At 48.6% G+C, this 18,812-nt stretch overlaps 1 protein-coding gene across 1 annotated transcript; it reads right to left on the bottom strand.

The window, feature by feature from the left end:
• Positions 1-959: 959 nt before the first annotated feature.
• On the bottom strand, positions 960-8,376 carry LOC308293089 (gasdermin-E-like; the record flags this gene model as incomplete). The annotated part of the gene is made up of 9 exons (XM_080735519.1): positions 8,242-8,376; positions 5,445-5,681; positions 4,853-5,048; positions 4,526-4,718; positions 3,324-3,444; positions 2,160-2,275; positions 1,716-1,905; positions 1,346-1,416; positions 960-1,208 (listed from the first exon to the last, which is right to left on the bottom strand). The coding sequence occupies exons 2-9, from the start codon at positions 5,656-5,658 to the stop codon at positions 960-962; spliced, it is 1,350 nt and encodes a 449-aa protein (XP_080591645.1). The 5' UTR covers positions 5,659-5,681; positions 8,242-8,376.
• Positions 8,377-18,812: the final 10,436 nt, after the last annotated feature.

An 18,812-nucleotide genomic window follows, 5' to 3' on the forward strand; every position in this document is an offset into this window, starting at 1 on the left:
TGTCTAGTAGCCTATGTTGTTCAGTGCTGTATAAATGTTTTCCACATTCTGCATCTAGTGTAGGGTCAGGTTATCTTAGTGGTACAGTATTTCCTTAGTTCAGGTATAGAGTTACTACTTTGGAGTTTGACATCGACGGACTGAAGTCTGTTCTTGAAATTCTTCTTAGGGGCATGAAACGTGAAACTGTTTGGATGCCCATAACACCACTGTTGAGTTTGTCTGAGATATTGTACCATGTTCTTTAGAGCAGCGTTCATTGTAAATACTGAATACAATATAAAACTAACCTACCAATGAGAAGGACGCCATCACAGAGTGACAACGCCAAAGAAGACACAGAAGACCGAGCTGGCCTGACGTTATATGAAATGCGAGGTTTCACACCAACTGTTTCCTGGACCAAATGTTAGAGCTTTATCTGGTTATCTGGGTGGAGTCAACATGTCACAGTTATGTATGTATGATTTGTTATTAAAGCCTAGACATGATACGAGCTGATCCACATTAATGATTAATGTATAAAGTAGAGCTCAGGCCTGAAGTGTGAATGTGATACTTGACAACCTATAAGGAAAAAATCGAACCTCTGTTCGAAGTGGAGCTGTGTGTGTGTGTGTGTGTGTGTGTGTGTGTGTGTGTGTGTGTGTGTGTGTGTGTGTGTGTGTGTGTGTGTGTGTGTGTGTGTTGCAGTTGATGCTCAGGGCAGGCTAGACTCAACAGCACCTCTCTGGTCACCCAGGGTTACTACATACAGGCTACATACAGACCCACAGACCCACCCACCCACCCACATACCCACATACCCACATACCTACACACACGGCCACGTATAGGGGAGCTTGTGTTCCACACAGCTCCAAAAATAGAAAGCCTACATGTGAATGCAAGCACATTCATGCAGACGTGAATGCATGCATGAGTGTGTGCTCGAGCGCACATACGCTCAGAGTTCCTCCTTAGTTCTGCTGATCACACAGAGAAGACAGTCCTTGTACTGTGAAACACAGGACCAGTGGCATCACTCCTGGTTCACTTCCCGTCTCCACCCACAGCTGTCCAGACTCTCTCCTGAGGGTCACGTTGCATGTGATGAGCAGCTGTTCCGCCCAATGGAAAGCCTTGTCATCCTGCAGGGGGAGGGGCAGCGACTCCAGGGGAAGAGAAGAGCAGCTCTTCTTCTGATCCTTTAGATCTAACAAGTTCACCTGTGGGAAGGATATGACAGACCAAGCAAAAAGACAGACAAACATACCAATCAGTATACTCCTACAGAATAGGACAGACAGACAGACAGACAGACAGACAGACAGACAGACAGACAGACAGACAATGTTAGACTGACCAGGGCTTTGAAGGCCTGAAGAACATCAGGACTGCTTTCACTGAGGAGGCTCAGCGCTTCATCAGGCAACGCTAGAAGAATACACAATAAAGAAGTTAGATTAAATTGTGCAGAAGTTTAAGTATAGAAATCACATGCATAGAAGCAGAACGATGTGCATCAAAGCAGAGCTGAAGTCATCTGCTTTTACTGTAACACATGTGTTAAGAAAGTGATCAATCAAAGCCTTACACGCCCCAAAGAGTAACACCCGAGTTGTCAAACAATCTCAGCTCCTGCTAAAAGGATTCTTTAAAAAAAATAAACATTAATGAGAAGATAGTACAGTGTGAGTCCTATCTTCTTGCTTATGTAGTTTTTGCACCCTAACCTTCCATGGCGCTGACCAACAGATGAACAGCGGTCAGGGGACTCCCTGGGGTGTCAGGTCCTTCACTCTCCATGGGACTGTCTTGGTAGGGTCTGAGCAGGTCCAATATGGCGCTTGCAGAGTCGCTGTGATTGACAGATGCATTTTGTTCAGTTTCCACTGGTGCATCACCTGTGCACCACTCCTCCAGCTGAAAAAGAAAGACAAACGATAGACAGATTAACAGAGAAACAGGTGACAGTGACAACAACAGACAGATGGATAAGACGGATGTGGATGGAAATACAGATGGACATCATGTAGAGAGACAAATAAATAATAGAGTCAACAAAAACAGATAGATGATAGATGTGTAGACTGAAAGAACAAACCAGTAAGGAATTAATGGAAGATGGAAAAGGGGAAACTACAAAATCAGTTGAAAGGTGAATAATAATGACTCACAGTGATCTCTACGTCTGAGAGAGCATCTCTGTCCTCCATCACTTCACAGAGCCTCTGGAAAAGAGCTGAACGAGTCTCCTGAGAAAGCTCTGCCAGTGGGGACAGGTTCTCTAACTCTGTAGAATAAAAATGCCATAATGTTTTTGATTGAATACTTTATTAACAAATACAGTACTGTAAGTGAGTGAGTGAGTGTGTAAATAGAAACGCACCTGGAACCACTCCTTCGTCCAACATCATCGAATCCGATTCGATGTCTCCATGGGAACCATACAGGCATAGCTCTGAGAAAAAGGTCACACAAATGCACACACACACACACACACACACACACACACACACACACACACACACACACACACACACACACACAGCAACCACACAACAGGAACACACATGCACAGACATGAACACATAGACAGATAGAAAAAACTTACACAAAAAGTACACTCTTGACTCTGCAATAAGCTGAGAGATAACCAGTATAACACTTTGTGAAAGGCCACCAACCCCAGAGATGGCCATCAATTCCATCTGATAGAGGGGCCAGCCCTGGCGGCGGGACTCAATGGCTAATGGGGCCGGGAGGACGCGACCACTATGTAAATGTGTGTTTCGCCTTTGTTTTCGAGTATTTGACGGTTTCACAGATGGGGCCGGGGGGGTCCGTGTGATGGGGCCTGTCCCCAGTAGTCCCCCTCGTGCGGCCGGGCCTGAGAGGGCCCTTGCACCTGAGGCCTGTTGCATCTTAGATGTCAGAAAGGTTGGTCAATGTGACCACAGAAAAGTTAAATTAATTCCAGATATACATATCCACCTGTTTCCGCGGGAGTTTACTGGAGATTATTTGGACCACACTTCCGGTTTAACAGCAGACATACAAGCTCACGTCGCGTCGCAGATGCAACCCGTTGTGAGCTTGTAAATCACACTCGGCTGAGGCGCCGGAAGCTCGGTACAAAGTCTGCGCAATGGGGCGTTGGAAACCCGTGGATAGAGTACCAGACCAAAAGATGTCAGTTGCACGCGCACGTGCATTGCGCACACACACACGCACGCACGCACACGCACACACACACACACACACACACACACACACACACACACACACACACACACACACACACACACACACACACACATACACACACCCACCCCACTTACCAAAGAAACCACTTCTCTCAATGTTTAGTTCCACAAGCCTGTAGGCGATTACAGTGCCAGGCGGAATCTCCATGGAGACATCTCTGTCCTTCTGAACATTGGCGTTGTTCTTTATACATGCCTGAGAACAAGCACCCATAGCCAAAACACACACACACGCGCGCGCGTGCACACACACACACACACACACACACACACACACACACACACACACACACACACACACACACACACGCGTGCACACACACACACACACACACACACACACACACACACACACACACACACACACACACACACACACACACACACACACACACACACGCACACACACACACACACACACACACACACACACACACACACACTGAACATTTAGGCACCGTAGAATCAACACAACCACCACACATGCACATACAGTAATTACTACAGTAACTCTAGTCCAGATCTCTACTGCCCTACGTAGTAGTGTAGTACTTGCGCCAAGTACTACAAGCTCTGCTGGCACAAGTAACTAATTCGCTACTCACCTAAACCAGTAAGACTCCCTAATTGGGAGATAAGAGACCGTCACGTCGCATACACAAACTTTAGAAGGCAGTCGTAGCCAATCAGGAGGGAATATGGGAAATGGGACAGTTCCATTTTGATGACATGACTTTAGAGATACTGTAAGAAGGGAATATTGTCAGACATAGTGTCAAATCCTGGAATAAATTCCTTACCAAAATAATTCTTCACCAATGTGTTTGTAAAGGTGTCTACTAACACATCCCACAAAGACTGAAGTTTCCCTAGGAGAATCCGTTACAACTGTTGAAAGTTGAGTCCCATTAAATTAACTATACAGGATAAAACACACCAAAATAAATATGCTTTAAGTAGCATGTGAGGGGTCAAACTAGGGGTTTTTAACGATTCTGAATCCATTGCAAGCATTTGTTTTGCACAAAAAACATTCCTTGGGGTAGAAACAGCCCCCATTCAATTATTGTTTAGTGACTTTTCAAAGTTTTGTGGGAGCTGCCTTGACCCCAAGGAATGTTTTCCGTGCAACTTTCATCAGCTGTAACAGATTCTCCTAGGGAAACTGAATTTCAGTCTTTGTGGGATCTGTTACTAGACACCTTTACAAACACATTGGTGAAGACATTTTTGGTAAGGAATTTATTCCAGGACATTTTACAGTATTCCCTTCTTACTGTGTACCGCTTTGCATGATTTTGCTCCATGCTCACCGCCGTGGTTTTGGCCATCATTCCCAGCACGCCTTTATGGCTGCGCTGTTCAGAGATAGTGCAGGTGCTGGTGGTGAAGATTCTCTCCGTCAGCAAGGCCAGAATGTGTCCACCCTTCTTCAGCTGCTTCACCAGCACGTGGTGCATGGCCACCTTCCTGGCACAAAGATGTGAGATGAGGTGATGTAGTGTGTAATTGTGTGGTATGTGGAGGAGAGACTGAAGGAATTCTTAGTTGACTATTATTAGTCAATATAAATGTATCAACAAGATTTAAATATTGACTCCAACCTGTCGTTGGTATCATACATCAGCTTCTTTATATCCACTTCCTCTTTCCTGAGCTTGCCGATAGGCGTTTGGATCTTGGTGGAGCCCTGGCCCTCCAGCGTGACACTGCCTATGCCAGCGGTGGCACCCACTGTCCCACCGAAAATGTTCCCGGATTTCCCCTGGTAGGACAGTAAGTCTGTCTCAGGCAGGAATGCTGCGCTCCCACACACACACACACCCACGCACGCACGCACACGCACGCACGCACGCACACGCACGCACGCACGCAAGCACGCACGCACGCACGCACGCACGCAAAGAAAAGAAAAGAAAGAAAAAAGGTTTACATTAAAAACATATATAACAAAGTGAAAAAAGATGAAGGCAATCAGACAGGTGCTCAGTCATTGGTTGGTTACTCTGTGTGCATGTGCCTGCATTAAAGCAATTTAGTATTTTTTGTAATATTACTTTATAGATGATGAAATCATGTACTAAAATATAGAGCCTACAATATTTCTCATAACACAGATTTACTGCATATATATACTGTACATGATCACTTCGGGAATGCCTTCACAAGTACAGTCCATCTCGTTGAAAGACATACCTGAACTTAGCGCTCCACCTTGCAACAGGTCACTGAGGTTGAAGTTGGTAGGCTGGTACTTGGGCTTCTGCCAGAAGAATGATCGCTTTTGCTTGACGACTAGCCTCATGAGAACCAGCTTATGCGAGTCGTTGATGCGGGAGACGGGGATGAGACTGCCGTCGGGGTCGATCTGACGGACGATGTTGGCAGTTGCCTTGGAAAAGGTGGACATCGTTGCAGTAATAGGCGAGGGAGCTGTAAGGATGGCAGAGAATGCTTTGTAAAAGATTCCCCTTGATCTTGTTGTTTAGTACCTTGCAAGATAGAAACAGATGCGAACACAGTTCTTATAGTGCTAAGAAACCTGTCTGTGTGTGTGTGTGTGTGTGTGTGTGTGAGTGGGTGTGTGTGCGCGCGCGCGCGTGTGTGCGTGCGTGCGTGCATGCACACACACAGTTACATGTCTAGTTTTGATACATGTGCGTAACCCAACAACTCCCCATCTCCTCTAGAATGAGGTGACACACATAACTAAGTGGTTAACTCACACACACACACACACACACACACACACACACACACACACGCACGCGCGCACGCACGCGCGCGCGCACGCACGCACATGCGCACACACACACACACACACACACACACACACACACACACACACGCACGCACGCACACACACACACACACACACTTTACACTCTACCTTCAGGCAGCTCAGTTTACATACGGTAGCTTAAATTTTTAAAGCAATCAGGGGAAAGAAGGATGTGAGTCATTGAGTAAAATACGAGCAGGAAAAGGGAAGTAGAGAGAGAGAGATGCAAATCTGACCTCTCCATATTGACATGTGGAATGTCCTATGGGGCTTTTAAGCCGTGACATCATTTTGTAGGCAGAGGAGAATCTGCCCCCAGAGCATTTTCTGTCCCTCGCTATTTCAAAAAACGACTAAAAAAATAACGACTAAAGTATAATTCTAACACTTTCCTTTCAACAACAAAGAGAAGAAAAATGTGTAAATAGTAAAAATAGTAAAAAGATTCACGGAAACTGGGGGCAGAAATTCTCCTCTGCCTACAAAATGATGTCATAACAGCCCCATAGACGGGTTTCTGGTCCACGTCACGTTTGATTCGGTACCAAAATTAGCCAATGAAACCAGGCTTAACCAGCGCTCCCCAAAACAACAGGTTTGGGGATTGAACGGACTGATTACATGATACAGTCACCTGTGCATTTAGTCTCAATGTTTGTAAACAAGAAACCCGTCTATAGGGCCCTCTTTTCGTCCATGCCCTCTTTTCATCCCTTTTACTTTTTTACTATTTTGAATATTTCAAATAGTTGATCTACAAGCTCACAACGTGTCGATGTAGATAGGCTATTTGAAGTATTTAAAAAGGATTTTCAAAATAGTAAAAAGGGCAAAGAAGTTTAGGGATAAGGGGTAAGGCATGGATGAAAATAGCAAAAAAAAAAAAAAAAGCAGAGTGATGGAGAGAAAGAGGAAAAAACTCTGAATAAAGCAACTTAAAACTGTCTGGGGTGTTCCCAAAAGCTAGCCTCGTAAGCCAGAGTAGAGAATATCACTTCAATATTTCTTACAAAATGTTGGTGACTCAGAGGGGACTCCAACTTGACAGTGGGGACTCAGAGGGGACTCACCACTTCCCAAAGCAAAACTTCTATATCACATCATCATGAGCGTACAGCAACAGCCTATATTAGTTTCATTAGTCAGCAACTGTAGCCGATATTAATAGTTTCATTGAGATGTGTGTGTGTGTGTGTGTGTGTGTGTGTGTGTGTGTGTGTGTGTGTGTGTGTGAGTGAGTGAGTGTGTGTGTGTGTGTGTGTGTGCGTGCGTGCGTGCGTGCGTGCGTGCGTGTGTAAAATAATAAATACACATAAATAAAACACAATACATTATTAATGTAGAGCAAGCTTGACTTGGTAACAGAAAGAGTGGACACATTAGGCCAGTCCACACCAATGCAACTACTTGCAACTCTTCACAACATGCAAATGCAACTACGACCCCAATGGCAGTTGCAAGGAGTTGCATTGGTGTGGACCGGCCTTAAAACTGTTTTGCATTGGTGCAGTCTGGCAGGAAGAGTGGGCACCTCCATGTAAAATTGGCTTGGTCCAAATGTAAAGAAAATATATAAATATTATTGGAAAACAGTAAACGTGAACTATACAGAACATGATTGTACATTTTATAATTAACAACACCTGTAGCGAAATGACTTCAAAAGTAATTTAAAATCTTTAAAGGAGTGTAAATCCCTAACATCCTTTAAAATCGCCCTGAAAAACCACTTATAGCCCAGCCTTACCCTCCTCCTGACCCTTCAATAGTAAATATCTACTATAGCCTAGGCTATATCCTTTTTGCACTGTTTTTATTTTTTTATTTTTTTACGTAAAAAAAAAAAATAAGAATTCTGACAATATGACATTCAATGTTAGGCTATATGAGATACATAACGGTTTCATGTGGAGCCTAAATAAGCCGAAAAAGCTTACTAGGATAATTTTAGTTGACCGTGTACCAGTGAACTGTACTGTCATGAAACTGTACTGTTTCCTATGCAAACTAGTCCTACTAATAAGTCTTCAATCCAATCAATCAATCAAACAAACAACGGAATGGATGCCAGCCTTGCCAGGCCATCCCATATGCATTGTTTTTGTTTGTCAGCTTTTCTGACGCCTATTTTCTACCTCATGAACTATCCCGATTCCCGAAGCATACATTACAGAGACCTGAATAAAGAAGGATGAAGAGGAATTAACTTACCCGATTGAGCCAATCAGCAACTTTAACTTTGAGAGTCGAAAATGTTTCCAAAAATAACGGTCCTCTCTCAGTCGTATGGAATGTCTCTAAAGCCTAGTATGAGGATAGCCAAATGGAGACGCCTACGCATGTGCCGTAAAGAAAAGGAAACGTGAAAATCCTTCTATTCCATCCTCACACAACTTTACGCCACAACTCGAGTAGTAGGCCTATACTTTGAAGAAAATACAGTTTATCTGCTCACGATATCGTAAACGGAGAAACGCAGCGCAGATCCCGAACACGCTTCCAGGTCTAGAAACTTTCAGTTTCAAATGAATCTACTTCAGATACGATCTAGAAACAGCAGGGCAGGATAGCGCCCTGCCTGGTTCATCCGTTAACATAAGAGTACAGAGGGAAGCCTCCCACAGAGGTAATATGGTGGGAGATTTCCTGTGGAAACTCTAGTATAAACTGCGCAGTGAAGTCCATGTAGCAGCAGCAGACGGACACGGGGTCTTCTGCCCCGCCTTCTGTAATTACTATCATATGATATGAATAGCCTACCGTGTGTGTGTGTGTGTGTGTGTGTGTGTGTGTGTGAGAGAGATACATAAAGTGGTTCCTGTGTAAATAAGCCGAAAAGCTTACTAGGATCTCCTTTTAGTTGACCATGTACCACAGTACCAGTGATTTACTGTCATGAAACTGTACTTTTTTCCTATGCAAACTTCTAATAAATTCTTCAATATGTGTGTGTGTGTGTGTGTGTGTGTGTGTGTGTGTGTGTGTGTGTGTGTGTGTGTGTGTGTGTGTGTGTGTGTGCGTGTGTGCGTGTGTGCGTGCTTCTTGAGGCTACCTGGTGGGGAAAGGCGAAACAGGAGTAGCCCCATGTCCGAGGTCAAAGGGAGTCTCAGGTTCAAATCCCCCTGGTGTCATATGAATGCACTTGTACTTGTATTCATCATAACCGTCAACATACCATTTTAAGCACTTCCACTTTCTGAAAAAGCGTGGTTCCATAATGCATAGTTTAATGTCGAGGAGAGAATTCATATATAAAGTTGAGTTAAATTAACTCATAACTCAACTTTAGAGTTGCATTATATGAAGTTTGAAGTACTGTATGTGTGAACTATACACATGTCACGAAGGTGATGGAGATGCTTTGGACATTTCAGACACCCATTTAGTGGAAAATTGCTTAGCGGAATCACGGTTGGTGTTGTTACTTGTTATATTTATAACTTAATGCTTGCAACAAATGAAAATCCACACTGGTTAAAGTATCAAAATGATTTTTTGTTCAACTAAAGAGTCGAAGAAAATTACATAATTATGCATTGTATAGTTGTGGACCATAGACTGTAAAATATATGGACAAAGCGAAGCCATTGGTTTCTATGCAGCGCAAATGACGCATTTTGGGTCCTTGGCATGGGTGTCGCCATCATAGATTGTAAAAGCACCAGAGGATGCTATTGGCTGCCAACGGTCATGTGCAACCGCAGAGATACATGGGAGAATGTGGTCGGAGCCTCCCGAAATACAGCACACGAAGAAGAACACAGCCGGCTGGTATCAGTTTAGTTGGCCCTGCAACTTTATCATAAATTTTAACATAAATGGGACCTTATTTTCACAAAACGCATATCATCGTGATTGAAAGGCAATTTTAAACTAGTTATATGAACCATAAAGTATTTATGAAAATGTTAATTAAGGTTAGAAAACGAAAGGGGAAAATGAATGGGATCCAATGGAGAACAATGCTTTTTGCGATCGGCCGGGGAGGAAAACAGCGCAACTAGCGGCCAATCATAGGAAGTTTTAGTTCCGTATTGGAATAATTTTAAATCGGCGGAACTATGCCCCTGTTGTGGACGCAAAAAAGAAGCGAACAATCTAAATAAACAATCTAACAAGTAAAACGCCTCAGGGCGACATGCGACCTCGAGGTCACGCCATGTCTTGGCCATCTGGCCAGTGATGTATATCAGACCAGTTACCCATATATGGGGACCCCCCCCCCTGGTACCCATATATGGAGATCCATACTATATATATGGAGATATGCTGTGAGAGTCCAAACATGCTTACTCAGTTATTTGTTATGTGAAAGTCCTATGACATCTGACATCATACATACAATCCATTTTATGCCCATACATAGAGATCCCTGTCTGTAGAACCAGCCACACAGATATGGGCTGTCTTGCCATATTGATGACATCAGGGATCTCCATGTATGGGCATAAAAGGGATTATGTTAGTGTAGTTCCCCTGACATCACAGTCAAGTCAGAGTGTGATGTCAGAGCGGCAAACCCATTCTGTTAGAGTGGTTCCCCTGACATCACAGTGACGTCAGAACATGTCTGATGTCAGAGCGGCAAACCAAAGTGTCAGGTGTGACAGAGATACGAATAAGATATGCCGGTTTTCATAGTTATCTGTGACCTACGGTCGCAACAAAAAGCCATGGGGAAACATGGTGGCTGGTGGAAGAGAGAGAGCGGCTGCTTATATAGGGGAGGAGGCTAGAAAGCCACTCCCTCCTCAGATGGCCACCATATGCGGTCCCCAAAATGGACACTGCTGGAAACAGACAGACACCAGCAGAGACACCAATGTGAATAGGAGAAGGAAAGAGAGAAAAAATAGAAAGAAAAGAGAACTAATAGGCCCGTCACAGTTTGAACTAGACGTTATGGTTTGGTACTATAAAGTACAGTACAGTGAACATTATTTAGAATGAATGGGAAATCAATGTGTTCAGCACTGTGTGTGTGTGTGTGTGTGCGTGTGCGTGTGCGTGTGCGTGTGCGCGTGCGCGCGTGCGTGCGTGCGTATGTTGCATGTCGTCATGTGTTTTAAAGATAAGCTATTGTAGCAGAGTGGCCAGGGAGTGGCCTCAGATCCACAGATAGTGGCCCACTTTTCCTGTTTCTTCAAAGTTTCCTCCAAGTACCCCGAACTGCACACTGCAGTCAGCTGCGTCTCGTGTTGGAACAGTACATAGTACATATAGTTTGCATGCACCGTTTGCACCCTTGCAGGTGACTCCAAAATCAGATGTGGATAATCAATTTAAACCACTGCTTTAGGCAGTTTTTGTGCATGAGAACCTAATGCACCACAAGCCTAGTAATGCAGGTCTGTGTAGCTGAAGTGATGTGACTAGCAATTGTGGGAGACGAGAGACTGAACAGGTTTATGGCAAATGCCATTTAAGAGAAAGGCCTCACGCTTACAACATTTTCTCTACAGACAAAACAAAACGTAATGTAAATGCCTTTTTGTGGCGGTAGAACTTTGAACGGGTCTGTTGAATGCAGCTATACTGGACACTCAACACCACCATGATCGAACAATTAGGCAAGAAGCATTTCACTAGTAAAAGATCACACCTCTGAAACTGAATGATTTATTAACACGTGAATGCACAATGCAGGTGCAGGTGAGGTGATCCACCCAGGGAAGGATGAGAAGAAGGATGAGATGGGGATGTAATCTCAGGAGCTGGCAGAACTCGTGCCCCCCGTCCTCCCCCCTCCTCCTTCCTCCTCCCCAGTCCTGGAAAGAAGAAGTGAGAAGACGATATTGGTCTGGGGCACCCTGACACAGGGCAAAGCCTCCTTTGTTGTTGAAGGAGCTTGCTTTAAGCTGACCGTAAACATCTTTGGTTTGAGGCCAAAGAAAAGGTCACCACAGCACATAGAAATCTGTTTAACTTAAGCCAGGGTGTCCATTCGCTGTTCCCAGTATGTGTGGGTGCTGCTGGTCCACACGTCATCTTTGCACTTCCTTTGAACAGAAAGAACACAGATGTGACAAAGCATTATACTTCTCTTTTCCAGTGTAGGGATATACCGTACTAGATGTTTCCAGCCTGAAAATCCAGTTTCAAGTGTTCTCCATATTTGGCCATATTGCCTCTGATGCATTCTCCCGAGACAGTGTCATGATAGCTTACGCTTCTGAAAGGAAGGGGGACACACCGAGTGGGCGTCCCCCTTTCCTTGATGATGGCTTGCCAGATTGCCTCTGACGTAACCCAAGACAACAACGTCACGTTTATTGTCATACCTCCAGACAAGGTCCCCCTATGGGATAACAGCGCCATCTGGCGGTGCAACAGAGTAAAACTCAGCCATATAAGTATTAATTCTGTAAAGTTTAGCCTAAAGCGACGGCTAGGAAGTCGGCCACTGGCCTTTATAGAATATCTCCCGTACGTTTCTCTTCTATATTCTTCCTACAGTTCGGTGTTTTTCTTCGCTTTCGTCTTTGAGTCTTTTACTTCTTCTCTGTACGTTCTGCCACGTGTTTCCCTGCCCTAGCTTAGCTTCGCTTAGCTTCGGTTAGCTCACGATGGCGGCTCGTCGGCCCACAGTTAGCAGCCTGCTAGCCAGGGTACCGAAGAAGTGCGGCCTTCCCAGCTGCAAAGGGCTCATCGCCAATGAAGATACTCACCCGTTCTGCATTGTCTGCATGGGGGTAGGACACGCCTTGGCCTCTCTGTCCCCTCCGGCCCCGGCCACGGGGGTGAACTGTACTGACTGCCTCCAGTATGATGTTCCAGCCCTCGAGGCCCGCTGTGAGATCGCTGGCGCTGGCTACGGCCTTCACACCACGGTCTCCGCCGGATCCCTCCCAGACACCTCTCCTCGTGTGCCGGACAGCGCTGTACGCCACAGCGCTGCTTCTCGCCACGTGGTTAGGCCTCCAGCGGCCTCGCCCTCAGCTAGCTTCGGTAGCCCCGAGGCTAGCGGGTCTGCTGCCCCTGCTACCCCTGCTGTTTCTCCGACGGGCTCGACTGGCGTGCCCAAGAAGAGAACATGCAAGACCACCCACGTTGCTCCACCGCCAGCTGCAACCTTGGCCGTCCCCTTCAAAGAATTCCACCCTCTAGTCGTCGGTGACATTCCTCTCTCCTTCTCCGTCCCCCAGCTCCGGGCCATGCGGCCACCTAGCCCCGTCTCCTGGCATGCTAGCGACGGAGACGAACCGGAGCAAGAGGACTACGACATGGATGAGGTGGACACGGAGGGTGAGTACTCGGAGGAAGACGAGTCCACGCTCCCCTCCGGCCATGGCGGAGGCGCGGCCAGGGTGGTTCCTCATGCCGAGGCTTCCACCTCCGCCGCGTCCTCCCCAGCCCCTTCTGCCTCTCTCCCCCCTTCCATGCCGGCTGGGGCGAGAGGGGCAGCGGCACAAGACCCAGACTCCATCCCCATGGACGAGCTCTCGGTGCTGGAACGTGCTACCATCCGTTGCGGCCTGGAGCTGCCGCTCGGAGACGCGCCACTCGGACCACGGGCTAGAGTTCCCCTCCTTGGCCAGGATGTGGAAGCCTCTCCCCCGCTACGAATGGAAAAGCTCCCACTGGTCCCAGGCTTTGCAGAGGCCCTGCATTCAACCTGGACTACACACAAGGACCCCCCCAATCTCCCCTTCTTGGTCGACTGCCGCGACGCAGAGAAGGCGGGAATCCCCTTGTGCCCTCCCATGACAAACTGATGGCTCAGTCCCTCGTCGGGAGCCTCAAGCCAGGTCATGAGCGGACCGGTCCTGGAGGCCGCAATCCTTTCAACTTGTCCGTGGGGAAGAAGCCTCCTGGTTTTGCCATCCCCTACGACGACAAGCAGTCTTCCAGGGTCAGGAACTCTTACAGAGCCTCCGCGCTGGCAGCCAGGACGATGAACGCCACCCAGCTGCTGCTCTCCTCCACCAGGCGCCTCCTTAGCGAGATGCGGGAGGTGCCTGACGAGACGGTGGAGGAGGTGGACAAGTCGCTGCGCATGCTGATGGACCTGAATGTCCACGCCATCGAGTGGCTTGGACACGGTATGGATTACTGCATCCAGGCGGAACGTGCCAGGTGGCTTGAAAAGGTAAAGTGTCCTGGCAGTTCCGGAGAGGAGACCGAGAAGGTCCTGCAAGACCTCCCCGGCCACCCTACCTCCCTCATGGGCGGTGGACTGGAGCTTCTCCGCCAGGAGGTGGCGGATAAGAAGATCACTCTGGAACTCCTGGAGGCCACGACGGACCCCCAGGCACCCAGGAAGGAAAAGAGGCAGGGACGAAGCAAGGCCCCTGGTCAGGCTGACAGGGGGCGCTCTTCCTCCAAGCAGGGGAAACAAAACAATCCCCCTAGGACCCCCTCTTCTTCCTCCGCGGGACCCCCTCGCACTGCAGCGGGGGCTCAGGCCCGCTCTCAATCCCGCCACCCTCCCAGGCACGGGATACCGGCTGGCACCCACAAGGCCCGTGGGAAGCCACCGCGAAAGTGACACTGGACTCAGGCGGGGTCCCCCTGATCATTCAGGGGACCCCCCCTCTCAAGCGCAAGCGAGTGAAATGTATGAACAATTTTTCTTATGCCAAGAAAATGTCATTGTCTCCTCCTCTGTGCTCTCCTCCAGTGCCTGTATTAAAAAGTGTGTTGATAAAACAATGTCTGTTTCTTTCAAACCCACCTGCTTTAGTACAGACGACCCCATTTTGCATGAATTTAGCCAGTGTAGAGAAGTCCAGGCTGGAATTTCTTTCCACTCAGAAAATATCGCTTCCTCCAGTCATGCAGACAGGTTACAAGCAGAATATTTCTCTTTGCAAAATGTTCCCAGACAAGCTAATTCCTATTCACAATGGTATGGTTTCACTAGTGTGCAATACCCCTCTGTCTCCACCGAGCGGCACTGTTATGCCGACTCTAGTTCAGGACAGGAGTTTGGTCTTAGCGTCAGGGAAGAAGCCAACACATATCACCCAGGGTCGGCCTCGTCTTCCCGTAAGGAAGCATATAAAGGCCTTAGCACAGGTTGTAAACGTAAATACAATTCCCCGAGCCGGGGATTATGTTACTTATGCGATGAACCCTGTCCCCCGGGCTCCACGTTATGTGCCGCCTGTATTTTTAACAAGCGAGGCTTCTCGGAGGTCACGTGTCCGTCTCCCACCGGATACGGAAATAAGCGTACCGGAAACGGAAACGCTCTTTCCGCCGGTGTCTCCGCGCCTTCCGGCCCGGCGTCTAGCGGATACGGAAACGTGCCCGGATACGGAACCTCTCGGTCCCGTCCTTCCTCTCCCTCCCGGCCCAGTAGTCCCGCTCAGGCGGTACAACCCCAAGGCTTCTCCGTTGCTCAGCAACACGTTAGCACAGTGTGCAGAGCAATGGAAGCGTTGCAATCCGAATCACTGGGTGTTTCGGACGGTGACACGGGGCTACAGACTACAGTTCGCGGAAATACCCTCCCTATCCAGCAAGGTTATTTACACTCGAGCCCGCGGCTTGAAAGCGGATGCCTTGAGGGAGGAGATAAGCTCACTATTGCGCAAGGGCGCTATAGTGGAGTTATCACGCGACCAGAGCCGTTTAGGCTTCTGGAGCCGTTATTTTCTGGTTCAGAAAAAAGGAGGGGGGCTGCGTCCGATTATGGACTTACGTGCTCTGAACAAGCACTTGAAAAAGTTCAAATTCAGGATGCTGACGTCAGAGTCACTGATGAAATCAGTGAGACAGGGGGATTTCCACTGTTCAGTGGATCTGAGGGACGCTTATCAGCACATCCTCATTTATCCCCCACACAGGAAGTTCCTGCGGTTCGCCTTCGAGGGGTGCCTGTACGAGTACACGGTCCTCCCTTTCGGTCTTTCCCTGAGCCCTCGGGTTTTCGTGAAAGTGACCGAGGCAGCCATTGCTCCACTGAGGCATCAGGGAGTCAGGCTGGCGAACTACATAGACGATTGGATGATTTCCGCCGCCTCCTGCTCAGAAGCGGCGCGCCATACCAATCTGGTGTTATCACACCTGAAGGCCTTGGGTTTCAACGTCAATTTTGGCAAAAGCATGTTGTCACCCTCCCAGCAGATTTCCTTTATAGGAATATCTCTGGACTCGGCCACAATGTCCGCCCGCCTCTCCCCGGAGAGGGTGGACAGGTTTCTGACTTGTCTCAGCTCCTTCCGACTGAACCAGGTGGTCAGGTACAAGGAGTGCATGAAGTTGGCTGGGCTGATGGCATCAGCGGTGCAACTTCTGCGTCTGGGCAGGTTTCATATGAGACCTTTCCAGCGGTGGTCACTGGCGCTCAGGATTCCTTCCCTGCAAGGGTACAGGAAGGTGACAGTCAGCCAGGTCTGCATGGACGCTCTGGTCCCATGGAGGGACCAGGCGTTGTTGACGAGTGGGGTCTCCATGGGCGAGGTGGTGTCACGCAAGGTGATCACCACAGACGCCAGCCGCTCGGGGTGGGGCGCCACCCACGAGGGGCGTTCGGCCAGGGGTCTTTGGACCCCGGCCATGTTGGAGCGCCACATCAATTATCTGGAGTTAATGGCGATCTACTTGGCGCTCAAGCATTTCGAGCCATTTCTTCAGGGTTGTCATGGTCTGGTCAGGACGGACAACACGGCGGCCCTGTATTATCTCAACAAACAGGGTGGCCTCGCCTTGCGCGTGCTGGATCAGCTGGCACGCGAGATGACCCTCTGGTGCTTGCCTCGTCTGAGGTCCATCAGAGCCTCCCATGTCCCGGGCCTTCAGAACGGCGGCGCCGATCTGTTGTCCAGGGGGGAGCCTCGTTACGAGGATTGGTCTCTCCACCCTGCGGTGGTGAGGCGGATTTTCTCCAGGTTCGGTCAACCTCGAGTCGATCTCTTTGCCTCCCAGGAGAACGCGAAGTGTCCCCTTTACTTTTCAGTGAGGGGACCTTCTCCTCTGGGGACGGACGCGTTTGCTTACGAATGGCCACAAGGTCTTCTCTACGCGTTTCCACCCCTGGAACTGATCCTTCCCACTCTGGAGAGGATCAGATGTTCCAACCAGGAGGTTCTTCTGGTGACACCATCCAGGGGAGTGTGGAGGTCTCTGATCACCCCACTGCTCTCTCGACCCCCTTGGCGGCTCCCTTTGCACAGGGATCTGCTGCGCCAGGCAGGGGACGAGATCTTCCATCCAGACCCACGGGGCCTAGACCTGTGGGTTTGGCCCGTGAGAGGGAGAACCTGCTCGCAGCAGGCTTCTCACCGACGGTTGTAGCCACTATTCAGAGTGCTAGAGCCCCCTCTACTAGGGCTGTGTATGATGGAAGCTGGAATGCCTTTTTGGACTGGTGTGAGCTACAGGAGCCACCTGTGGTGGCTCATTTAGCTTCGGCCCAGAGGGTGTTAGATTTCCTGCAGGACCGCCTGGACCTTGGTCTGGCGTTCTCTACACTGAGGGGTTATTTAGCGGCTATTGATGCCTGCCACCTGGGGGTGGCAGGTAAAGGCCTTTCTAAAATCCCTGAGGTGGTCCGGTTCATGCATGGTGTTGACCATTTGAGACCTGTGACCAGAGCCTTGTTTCCTGTTTGGGATCTACAAGTGGTTCTTGAGGGCCTTTGCAAGGCACCCTTTGAACCGATTGGGAGGACCTCTTTGAAACATTTAAGTTTCAAAACAGCTCTTTTGCTTGCCTTGTCTACGGCTAAGCGTGTGAGCGACCTTCATGCGCTCTCTGTGAGCCCTGATTGTATGAGGTTTCTCAATAATGACTCCAAGGTTCTTCTTAAACCTCATTTGAGTTTTATTCCTAAGAACCGAGTGGTCCCGAGGGAACCTGTTGTTTTGACGGCTTTCCATCCTCCTCCGTTTGCATCGGAGGAGGATAGGCGTCTTCATTGTCTTTGTCCAGTTAGGGCCCTGAAGGCCTACTGTGACAGGACGGTGGACAGCAGGTCTACTTCTCAGCTTTTCGTGGTCATGAATGCCCGTCAGCGAAAAGCGGTGTCCAAACCCACTCTGTCGAGATGGCTTGTGGATGCGATTAGGTTGGCTTACACCCGGTCTGGGTCTGAAGTGCCGGAAGCACTTAAGGCCCACAGTACTAGGGGTGTGTCTACCTCTTGGGCTTTGTCCAAAGGTGTCTCCATTGAGGAGATTTGTGCAGCGGCGAATTGGTCTTCGCCGTCCACCTTTGCGACCTACTATCACCTGGACGTTGCGCCTTCTGCTATGGCGCATACGGTTCTGGGTGCTGCTGTCCCTCCTACTATGTAGTGGGGCGGCTCTCTCCCCTTCCTGAGACAGCATGCTACTGTTTCTAGGATACATGGGGGGGGACCCTGAGTTTTCCCTTATATTACTGCAGTTTTATAAGGCGGACCTGTGTCTGCCCTTAGTGCATAAGGCAGGCCTCGGTCTGTCAGGGTCTCTTTTCTGTCTGAACACGCCCAGGCCCTGTGGGCCTGGGTCGGATCAGTCCTGGAGGGGGTCACGTCGGTTGACGAGACCTCCTTCCGGGTGTGGTCGGTGTGCACGACAGTCTTGTCGGTTCATGGCTTCTCGGGGAGTGTATGAGTCCCATAGGGGGACCTTGTCTGGAGGTATGACAATAAACGTATAGGTTCCGGACGGAACCATGTTTATTTAATACCGGAGGACAAGGTCCCCCGAATAAAGCCCCTCGGTTCGCTAGTTGCGGGCGCAGAGGTGCGGCTTTAGAGGAAGTCATGATAGCCCAGGGGGCTTATATACACTCGGGGGCGGTGCCCTCGTTTGTGATTGACAGCCCTTCCGACAAATGACATTTTTCGTACG

Source organism: Nannobrachium achirus (genome assembly GCF_963921795.1).
Source record: "Nannobrachium achirus genome assembly, chromosome: 10".
NCBI classification, from domain to species: Eukaryota; Metazoa; Chordata; class Actinopteri; order Myctophiformes; family Myctophidae; genus Nannobrachium; species Nannobrachium achirus.